General features: G+C 46.9%; 1 protein-coding gene and 1 long non-coding RNA gene across 4 annotated transcripts in view; one reads left to right on the top strand and one right to left on the bottom strand.

Annotated features, from left to right (window-relative positions):
* Positions 1 to 984: 984 nt before the first annotated feature.
* LOC130130310 (uncharacterized) lies at positions 985 to 10,545 on the top strand. Its single transcript, XR_008812149.1, has 4 exons — positions 985 to 1,231; positions 8,175 to 8,242; positions 8,424 to 8,590; positions 10,299 to 10,545. It is a non-coding gene; the product is annotated as an uncharacterized LOC130130310 (long non-coding RNA).
* nlgn2a (neuroligin 2a) overlaps positions 4,078 to 11,506 on the bottom strand; it is a 194,540-nt gene continuing 187,111 nt past the window's right edge. For all 3 annotated transcript variants that reach the window (XM_056299973.1, XM_056299975.1, XM_056299974.1), the window contains 3 exons: positions 7,247 to 7,400; positions 5,154 to 5,520; positions 4,078 to 4,915 (listed from right to left, as the gene is read on the bottom strand). In XM_056299973.1, coding sequence (XP_056155948.1) covers positions 4,078 to 4,915; positions 5,154 to 5,520; positions 7,247 to 7,400 — 1,359 coding nt within the window. The remainder of the gene's footprint in view (positions 4,916 to 5,153; positions 5,521 to 7,246; positions 7,401 to 11,506) is intronic.

Raw genomic sequence — 11,506 nt, 5'->3', positions numbered from 1 at the left:
AGTCAACAAACTCTTCATAACCACACTGCAGCATAATGTTTGGAAGGGAAAGGTTAACTATGGCATGCCCAGTACTGTATGTGGACATGAGGAAACTTAATTATCAAGCCCTGACATCTTTCCCACACATGACTATGAGCAGGGCTACATGTCCAAGCTGCTACATGTCAAAGAAGTTAAATGAATTTGGCAAAAAACTTGGAGCTCCTACACCTGTGTGTTGACTAATTTGTACTGTGAGGCTGACCTGGTTCTTGATCAATACGCTTCCACACTAAAATGTTTCCATAAATGCTGTACGGGTCCTTGACTCTAGAGTCACACAGATCATGTGTCAAAGATATACATCAGCAGTACACTTGAAATACAAGCTGTGTTTGAAAAATCAGTGCTTTTAAAAGTTTGAACTAGGTAAACATATAGCCAGACAGTGAATGTATCACCTGTAAGGCAGGTGTAAGCAAGTGGATGGTTAGGCCACAATTTTTTATCTGAAATCCACTGAGACGGAGCAAATGGCGGGTGTGTTCTTCTGCATGGACCTGTTTTCGTGTGGGCACTGGAAGGGAGATGAAGCTTTGCTACGGTGACTGTTTCTCTGGTGAGGAATAATGATGCTACAAGATGCCTACCGGCTGATGGGCAACGAGTCCAACTAAGATGAATCGAACAAACAGGCCAAAGACACTGAGGAAGAACTGTGAATTCAGTTCAATAACTCATCACTGAACTCTGACCGAGCTAGTGGTCTTTTTCTGCAAAATGCACCTGTTGTCTTCTGTTGTCACAAAGAAAGTATTTCATTCATTCACTCAAAAAACAAAAACAAAAAAACAAACAAGAAACTTATATTTACAAATATTTTGTTTGTTTCTTACACTTAAAAATGTACAGTTTTGATTCTCCTAAATGTTTTGTGTCTGCCTGCCTCCCAGACAAATAGGGAAACATCCTTACTTTATTTGAGGCAGGCTGTAGTGAGACTGTAACTATGGCGCCCTCTAGTGTAGGCTTATAAAATAGACGAGGAAAAGTCCAGATATCTTTTGTTTGTTTTCACCTGCGGAGGCGCCACTGTTGTTGGACTGTCGTAGTGAAGCTTCCCTTACAGCTCCCCACTGCCTTCTCATAACGGTAGCGAGTATAAAACGGTTCAAGTGGATCTGATGGGACACTTAGACGCCTAGTCAGACAGACTGGAAGGGCAGACTTTCAGCAAACATTGTGGATGGTAAGATGGCCATGCTTTTCAGTGTCCTCGTTTGCTACCGAAGAGTAAGTCTCCTTTTGTATTTTGACTCAACGTTTAAGGCTGTGCGTCTTTTCCCAGCGTCTTTGTCCTCGGCGTTCACATGTGGCTGCACTACCAGTGTGTGTCCCTCCATCGATCCGGTCCGGTGAAGCTGTTACGTCATTCCTTCGACGGCCAGTTTGTTTTGTTATACATTGTGCACATTTCCCTTGCAGCGGGCTTACAAAATGTCTGATGGGGGCTTGTCACGAGTATCTTCCCCATTCTTGGCCCTTTCCCACCAACCCCTTCAGGCAGTAATAAAATAGAAAACAAACAATCAGACAGGCTAAAGCTAGAACACAAGCAAAGACAGCACCGTTTACTAACTTTTCCCATACTGGGTGTTGGCTACTACGTGTTGCCATGAGCTCAAACAACAGCACAACAGTTCCGCTGGGGGTTGATGCATCAAGTTGGTGATCGACATACAGGATCACCCCACGAGCCCGGTCCACTTCCGTCAGCAGAGAATTAGAGGGGGGGAAGAGGAGGAGGAGGAGGAGCGTCGCTGAGCAGCTGCCTTTCCCGTCCTCGTCCAAAAGCAAAGAGGAGGATCAAAATCAGCAGTTAATCGGCTGTGTTGCTACTACCCTGTGTAGGAGGCCCGAGTCTCCTTTGAATCCTTTTTTAACTCTTCGCTGAGGGCCCTGCAGAGGTACCCCCGAAAGTACCCTCCGTGTGCTTAAGAGTTCAATGTACAACCAATGAGCTGATTTAAAAAGCCACTAGTTTTCGTGAACTAGCCCAATCGTTATGCAAAGACAACAGCGGGGGTTGACATGAGGTCCGAAACCGTGGAACGGCGGCAACAGTGGTGTTACATGGATGGGAGATCAGTGGTCGCAGCGGGGGATCGATCCTATATGGGCCTCCACCTGGAGCACGTAACACGGGTTTCCTTGCAGGTTGGACGCGAACGGAGAGAATAAATGATACGTGTAAGTGGGGTGGTGGGGGGGGGGTTGTAGCTGCGGTGGGTGAGCTGATTTTAGAGTCTTGTGGGGTGCGACATGGGGCTGATACTCGGGAGATGCGGTGTCTGTCTGCCTCCCTGTCTCTCGCTCTCCTTGCTCTCTAATTGGGACCACCTGCGCCTGTGTGAAGCAACGCGGACATGCTTGGCTCATGCACGAACATGTGCATACGTGTACGTACACACGCGCGCGCGCGCACACACACGCACGTACATGCACACCAAAGAGAATATGCATGTTGGAAAAGAAAGCGGAGACAGCGTGAGAGCGGGGGGAGTGGGAGACCATGAGTGTAAGAGGAGAAGCTGCCTATCGTTTCCCTTGTTCCTCTTCCTGACATGAAATACAAAAATAATTCTGCGCATGCAAGCCACGGCTACGTCTTCGGTAGCTTGCACACCCTAAAATGCAATCATCTCCTTACAGGTGGACACATAAATTAACCGGAATCGGACGGTCGCTGCGTCAACTCGGATGTGTCAATATCCTAAAAGTCTTGAATATACTCGGGAAACAGAGAGATGGGGGCGGGGGGGGTGTTTGAATTTATATCGCAGTTGCTGATTTTCCTATAAAATTCCCTCGGTGTTGCGGGGGGGGGGTGACTGCAGATGAGAGGCGGGGGCGGAGAGGTTTTGCTGGAGAACTTCCACGTTGTCCGGGTTCTTGTTCCAGAGAGGAGCAGCGAAGAAGACACTATTCAAAGTGGAGACGGATATGTTTGGCTTGGACTTGGGGAAACGTGCAGATTGACAGATACAGTGTCTCTTCCTCCTGTCGTCATCTTTAAAAATAATTCATGCATAGATCCCCACTGAGAAAACCCATTTATATACTTTCTCCTTTGTACACATTTATATATAACTATATATAATATCATTTCTCTATATCTATATTTTCAGCAAAAAAAAATCTTTCCACAAAAAAAGGAACAGTCAAACAAACACTTGGAGGGGGAGGGGGAGGGGAGGGGGGCATGAGAGAAACAGAAACACGAAAGAAGCCAGTTTGGCACTTTGTCATGAGAACACACAGCATCTGTTAGTTGACAGTAAATAGGAATATTCTAGAGCTTTCTTCCATCTTTCTCCATATGGGAAAACAAACGTTGTAGTACATACTTGGCACCAAGAATGCTGGTAGAATGACAGTATCAGATATCAATGTTTTCAGAGTTATAAGATCACTGTATGTAACCCCTAACCCCCCCACCCACCCACAAGGTAAAGACCAACACAGACTCAGCAGTCTAGGAATCCTTCGTGGAAAGAGAGAGAAAACCACAAATATAACGCGAAGAACACCGAAGGGAAAAGAGGCAGATGTAGAAGGAAAAAAAAGGCCATAAAGCACACAAAACGCCGAGGAGAGAAAAAGAAGTGGCAGAAAGAAGGGGAAAAAAGGGAGAAAACATCAGAGGAGGGTGGGGTTGGGGCGGTGAAAGACATTCGGCTCATGGACAGAATTTGAGGGCGTTAGTCTGATTCAGAGAACGGCAGGTAGGCCCCCTTGAAAACAGTGTTATTTGAGAAGATCTAATACACTCCCGAAATGGTCATTCTCTCCCCCTGGCCTCCCCCCCTCCCCACCTCCCGCTGCCTTGCAGTTCAGCGCCACCTCCAAACACCGCCAGTGGAGACAGCCACTAAGTTTGCCAGCGAGTGATGGAGGAGGTGGAGTCACTTTTGGAGAAACAAGAGTGTAAGAGAATAGAACAAAGGCCTGAATCCAACAGAGGCCACGTCATCCCGATGGGTGTCAGAGCCAGTCCTCTGCTCCCTGGATGCTGCTGTGTGGGGCCAGTCCCTACTATACCCTGGTGGTGGAGTGGGGGTGCGGCAGGGTGTTGTTGTGGCCAGTGGAGGGATAGGTGTTGAAGGCATGGAGGGGTTGCATGCCAGTGATGGTGCTGGGGATCATGGTGATGGTGTTGGGTGTCATCAGCGGCACGTCGTCTGGAGCGCGGCGCAGGGCCAGCGTATAGTCAGGCGGGCAGGCAGGCCGCAGGATGTCGTGGGGCCGCAGGGGCTCCATGTCATGGTGGGCGTCGTGCTCCGAGTGCTTCATCTGCAGCGACATGATCTCCTCTTCCTGGCTATGAGCCAGGTCGTTGGCTGGGCCACCACGCTGAGGGGACAGCCGGTGACGCCGCATCTCGTGCCGCTTGTCACGCTTGTAGTAGAGCGCTGCGAAGGCCAGGATGTTGAGGAAGAGGAGCGAGGCACCCACTGCGACCGTCACGCTCAGCTCGGTGGAGTAGTCACGCGTGTCCCCCGGGAACAGGTCCTGGTGGGGGCGGTCCGAGCCTTCGGGCTCCGGGTCAGAGGGGAAGGTGGGGTAGGGGTGGCGAGTGGAGCGGGGGGCGGGAGTTCGGGGCCAAGGTCTGTGCGTGCCAGGGCCCGGACCCGGGGGCAAGCGGGTGGTGCTGGTACTGATGAGCACCTCGTGGAGGCTGTGCAGGTGGGGTACTAACTCCAGCCAGAAGGCCACCTTGTTGGCCCTGTAGTTGTCTCTGACACGGGGCTTCAGGCCAATGTGCAGGTACTGCTTGTCTTTGGAGTTGAACTTGGTCCAGATTACCTCCTCAAATCGATTGGGCTTGGTGTGGATAAACTTGGTGTCCTGAGGGACTGGCAGGTTCGGGTCCCTGGTGAACGAACAGAGTATGAAATTTAAAAAATACGCAAATACAGAGCTTTGTTTGGTCCTTTTCTGTAGTCAGATAACAGCATCAATAATAATACCACCCTCATTTCTGGCAGTGCAGTTTGACAACACCCTTAAACACAAACATAGAAAATGAAAACATTAAAAGCAACTTTAATTTCTGTCAGTGCTATTAATACTTTGCAGTTTGAAAAGAAAGAAAAAAATCTCCACCTTACCCGGTTTTGGCAAAGTTGGTCCAGTAGGTCATCACCACAGCGCTCAACATCACGTCATTCTTGGAGAAGTTGCACGGGAACAGGTCCGTGGCTCCGATCATGGGCACCCCGAACACATAGGGAATCTCGTCCCCGTGGGCGGCGTCAGCCCATTCAGGCCGCGTCTCCGTCTGGCAGTGATGGTAGAAGGTGTAGAAGTAGACCGGGGACTGGAACTCGGCGTGGAGTTTGGCTGTGGCCACGGCTGGCGCCACCCACTGGTGATCAGTGAACAGGGCCAACAGGGTCTTCCTCCGCATGTCGCCGTTGTCCCTGTCTGCCCAGTCTGTGTACATGAACTTTATGGTTTCCCTCAGGATGTCTTTACCTGCAGCATAGGGGCAAAGAGTTTGTTTGCGGGGGGGGGGGGAAGGGAAAAGATGGTCGGAGAGGAAAAAGGTAGAGGACATGGGTGCAGAGGAGATGTGAATAAGGAATAAGGATAAGGGAGAGGAGCAATATTGTTAAAAAAGAAAAGAAAAGAAAAAGAGGAATAAACAGGCCGGGAAGGTCCAGAAAGATGAACAGAGGGAGAAAGACAAGGGTGGGAGATGGGAGTGCACGGAGGAAGAGAGAATTAGAGGGAAAATACAGCCAATGAAAAATAATGGCAAGGAAAAAGGAAGGGAAAAAAACGGTTGGAGAGATGAGTGTGAGAGTTGTCGAGGAGAGTGAAATAGAGGAGTCGGAGAGAGAGAGAGAGGAGAGAGAGAGAGAGAGAGAGAGAGAGAGAGAGAGAGAGAGAGAGAGAGAGAGAGAGAGAGAGAGAGAGAGAGAAAAGTGCAAGTTGATGAGTTGGGGGGAACTGACAGGAATGTAGAGGGATGATGGGAGGTTTGTGTGTGTTTGATGGGGGGGGGGCTCAGACTGGTGAGTAACACAAAGGGCAAGAGAGAAAATATCGCGCTCGCTGACTGACGGCAACGAGTACGACTACATTATCCTGATGCGCCAGTATTTCCGACTGCGGCCTGCTGCGCGGGGGCTGCTGCACGGGGCCTGCTGCACGGGGCCTGCTGCACGGGGCCTGCTGCACGGGGCCTGCGCGGGGGCTGCTGCACGGGGGCTGCTGCACGGGGCCTGCGCGGGGGCTGCTGCACGGGGGCTGCTGCATGGGGCTTGAGGCCGCTATGTGAAGACCGACCCCGCTGCAACTGAAAGCTGGCAGCCTGGCGGAGGGTGAGAGGCCGCATCACTCCTCAGCACCGCCTCAGAGGCCAAAGCACAAACCCACCGTGCAGAACGATCGTCTTGAAGACAGGTAAGCTGGGTAGGTGGGTTGGTTAACACACTTGACTGGGCTCATATCTCCTTTCGCCCCCCCCCCCATTCATATTACGTTTTAACGATTTACGTTTGTCTTGTTTTTCCAAGTCCAACCACGTGCTGAGACAGACCTTGCAGTGTGTTTATGGGTTGCATAGGGTGGAGAGAATTAAATAATGTATATGACAGAAAGAAAAAGAAATAAAAGAAAGAAAGATCCTGGGGACGTTCGGGTAGCGTAGCGGTCTATTCCATTGCCTACCAACACGGGGATCGCCGGTTCGAATCCCCGTGTTACCTCCGGTTTGAGCGGGCATCCCAACAGACAAAATTGGCCGTGTCTGCAGGTGGGAAGCCGGATGTGGGTATGTGTCCTGGTCGCTGCACTAGCGCCTCCTCTGGTCGGTCGGGGCGCCTGTTCAGAGAGAGGGGGAACTGGAGGGAATAGCGTGATACTCCCACGCGCTACGTCCCCCTGGCGAAACACCCCACTGTCAGGTGAAAAGAAGAGGCTGGCAGCTCCACATTTATCGGAGGAGCTGTGTAGTAGTCTGCAGCCGTCCCCGGATCGGCAGAGGGGGTGGAGCAGCAACCGGGACGGCCCGGAAGAGTGGGGTTATTGACCAAATACAATGGGGCAGAAAAGGGGGGGGGGATCCAAAAGAATAAAAAAAGAAAGCAAGATCCAAGCGGTTAATATGTTGCGATGAAAATCTACACGCTGCGCTGTGACACACACACACACACACACACACACACACACACAGGGGGAAGTTATGAGGCCTCACCCTCGGGGTACCCGTAGAGGTTGTCTACAAAGTTGGAGATGGTGTAGTCAAACGCCGCGGCTGAGATGCCGTCGTTGTCCTCGCTGTCGTCCACAAACTTCAGCCCCTCTCCCTGGTTCACTCCTATGAGGATGTCATAGTTGAGGAACTCCCCCTGGTGGTGGACAGCGAAAAATGCACATTAAGCATAGAAATCCACACAAGTGCATATTTGTGGCCCAAACCCAACACCTTTTCATCCATAAAAAAAAATCCGATGACTGCTGTTTACACATGTAGAACTAAGACTAGGATTATTTTAAGTATTGGGATTATATTAATATCGATTATGACAGCGTGGAACTATTTTTTGCTCCGTATGGTTTAGTCTGGGGCGGTAGCAATCAAACTTGAACCATGGAGGGTTACATGTATTTATCACGGTAGAAGTGTCAAACAAAAATAAAAAAATAAATATAAGGAATAGGTAAAAATAAGAAAATAACTACATCAGCTGACTCAAAACCAGTCACTCACACAGGCTGGACATGGAAAACTGAATGAACTTAAGCAGGGGCACACAATACACTAGCGTTCCGACACAGCAAAGCACCACAATTTGCAAAGCCTTTAAATAACCACCGCCAAACAGATGAATATAATGAGCATCAATAAATCTACAATAAATAATGCAGTATTTTACTACCACACTGGTTCACACCAATGTATGCTAGATAATAAAACAGGGTGAAAGTCTACCAACAACCCTGCAGCAGGTTACAGCTTTTTCATTGTCATACCCTGTAGCATTGAGATTGCAGGGTCTCTCCAAATATACAGCAGCAATTAACACAGTGTTTTTCATGCACATGAACACACCAAGTTGTGGCTCACCTTTTACCTTGAACGATGCTGACTTTTGATGTTGAACTTTTGCTATGTCTTACAGATTACAAACTGCTCTGGTGATGTCGGGGGGGGGATCTTGAGTAACATCACGCCACTCTTGCATTTAAGGTAACTGCACTCTAATTCAAGGCAATGTAAATGTAAGTGCTTCTCTATGTAGGTATAAAAATGACACATGCCCTTATAGTCAGTCATCCTACATCAGCAAGTGTCAGTGATTCTTGCACGTAGCGCATGTGTTGGGGTCATTTATCTCACTGAGCTGTGTGTACATGTATTGCTCTTGCAGCTGGCATGTCCTGAAATGGTTTCGGTGTTGGACAAAGTCATTTTCTGCATCACCAGGATCCCCAAAAACACCTAACAAGAAGTCCCCGAGTCAGCACTGTGATAAACATACTGTCCTGTTCAATAAGGAACGACTCGCCAGACTTACCAATGTACGCCATTTGCCATGTGAGTTGCTTTTTATCATCGTACACACCTATTTTAATGGTTTTGTCCTCCTTTAACTGTATGCTCAAACAGTTGTTGTTTTTCCCACTGATAACCTCCAAACTGGGCCCACTTGATGGCCCAGGGGTCCCTCACAAAGTGAGATAAGTAAGCAAGATAGGTTAGCGAGCTAACGTTAGGCTTAATTAAGCCTGTTTTTCTGAATACTGTACACACACACACACTCACACACACACACTATATATTTTTTATGTATATTTTTTTTTATCAACACCATTGACGGTTTCAAAAAATACGCTATATATATATATCTTCTTCTTCATATCTATCTATCTATATGTGTGTATATATATATATATATACACATAGTCTATTATAGTGTTTTTCTTGCCCTTTGGCTCCATATAGTGACTGATTATGGTTTATTCCATTTTGTTTTTGTAAATTAATGAGCATTATATTTAACCTCTATCTTTTCTCATTTCATATTGTTTGTCCTGATTATTTTTGCAGTTTTTTTGTATCTAGCTCGGTTCATATATCTTTAGGATGAAATTGGATCACAAGAGGTGAACTATGGCCGGCGTCCGGGTAGAGTAGAGGTCTATTCCGTTGCCTACCAACACGGGGATCTCCTGGTCGAATCCCCGTGTTACCTCTGGCTTGGTCGGGCGTCCCTACAGACACAATTGGCCATGTCTGCGGGTGGGAAGCCGGATGTGGGTATGTGTCCTGGTCGCTGCACTAGCGCCTCCTCTGGTCGGTCGGACGCCTGTTCAGGGAGGGGGAACTGGGGGGGGGGGGATAGCGTGATCCTCCCACGTGCTACGTCCCCCTGGTGAAACTCCTCACTGTCAGGTGAAAAGAAGCGGCTGGCGACTCCACATGTATCGGAGGAGGCATGTGGTAGTCTGCAGCCCTCCCTGGATCGGCAGAGGGGGTGGAGCAGTGACCGGGACGGCTCGGAAGAGTGGGGTAAATGTAATTGGGGAGAAAAAGAGGGGGGGGAGATCCACAAAAAAAAAGAACTATGCATGATTGTAACTTCATTGTACGAATAAAGAATGAAAATTGGGGTAAAGTTTAAAAAAAAAAAGGGGGGGGCTCAGTAGACTGTCACACCTCTCTGCTTTTTCTGGCAGTTTGTTCGAGATCATATGGATTCTGTACTGACCTTATCAATCTGACTCAGTGAAGCCATGTACCCACTATACCTTAATAATGAGGCACCGGTGTGCCCTTCATATGTAAGCGTGTGAACTGCCTACGATCTTCCGCCATTCGTCCTCTCTGGCCTCCCTGACCAACCGCGCTACTCTTTGCTGTATTTTCCTCTCATTATAATCTTCCTCTCTTTCGAGAGAAATGCACACTGCTCTGCAAGTGTCCACGTTGCATGCTTTTGGCTGTTTGTTACACGTTGTTTAAGGGAGGTTAGCACACATGGCTGGATTAGAAAGCTCGGGGTCGATAGAGCGAGCTTATAACCAAATTCATGAGACCCCTTTCCCACATCTGCTGGTGTTGGGTTCTGTGCAGATGGCTGAGAGAGAAATACCCTGACTATGTTGCATTTCCCTTGCAAGACAAGCACCCAGTCACTGGGTTTACTGTTACTAGTAATGACAGGTCTTGTTTTGCCTTAGTATCTTGCCTTAACTTTATTTCATCTTACTGATCCCTTTTGTTTTTTCTTCCCTTGCTGTAGCTCCCCCACAGCTGATTTCACAGCGAGAAAACCATAGACGTTACAAGGATAGACAGCATTGATTTAGTGTCCACTAGAGGCGTTACTTGAACTTATTTTACCATGTGTAATATGTTCCCTTGCCAATTTATGTCAGTCAACAACACTGCTGGACTATTTGTTATTTTATGATTTTACTTGTTTAAAAATAGCTTTTCTCTCTTCCATATTAGTGCTAGATTCTCTTGAATGTTATTATATTTTGTCATATTTGTCACAATATGAATATATTATGACATTATTATGAATGACATATTAGTGAATATGATAATATTCATTAATATTAAAATATTAATTATATAATGTTAATACACATATCAATTATGTATTATTATTAATATTAATATTAATATAATAATAATAATATTCATTATGAATTATTATGACATGAATATGTAACCCGGTTATTAGTTTGGTTTTGTAACCCGGTTATTATTTTGGTTTCATAAAGTTTATCATTTTGGTATTGTTGTACTATATTGAAATATGATTAAAATATGTTGAAATGTTCAATGTTATTTCAAATATGTGTATATGATTATATAACTTTGTTAAAAGAAACACTCAATGGTAGGGAAAGTGCTCAACAAATAAGGAGCAAAATGATCCAGTGAGTCAAGTAAATTCTTTATGAGACAGTACAAGCCTGTTTCATGCCATAAGCAATCATCAGCTTGTCAATAAAGCTACTCGGGAAAGGGCATATACCATTTACTGCCTCGTCATGCATTAATTATTCAACCACCTGGAAAATCCTCTCAAAGAACAAAGCATATTCAACCAGCAGTAAAATGTGCAATCTCTGTCTAACTGGAAAATATTTTATCATTTGCAAACCAGAAATGTCCACGTTGAATAACAGGAATGAATTGGCCAGCAGTTGCAGACATAGCACCTAAATAAATCATGCCAATGGACAAATACCAACCCCCTTCCCCATTGGACCGTTAGCGATCACGTTTTTGAATTTTTGAATGTCGCACCCCTCCCTTCCCCATTGGACGTTGTGCACGTGATGTACATGACGAGGCAGTAAATGGTATGTTTTTTTAGTGACAGCTGATGGTTGTTTATGGCATGAAACCGGCTTGTACTGCCTCATATATGATTATACATGTTTTATTTCACTTACCTGTTGTACGTAAGGCCAATCAGGAGTAAGGGGGAAG

This window comes from Lampris incognitus, chromosome 20, assembly GCF_029633865.1.
Source record: "Lampris incognitus isolate fLamInc1 chromosome 20, fLamInc1.hap2, whole genome shotgun sequence".
NCBI lineage: Eukaryota > Metazoa > Chordata > Actinopteri > Lampriformes > Lampridae > Lampris > Lampris incognitus.
Note: the sequence above shows the minus strand (reverse complement) of the source record. Positions and strands in the feature narration are given on the sequence as shown.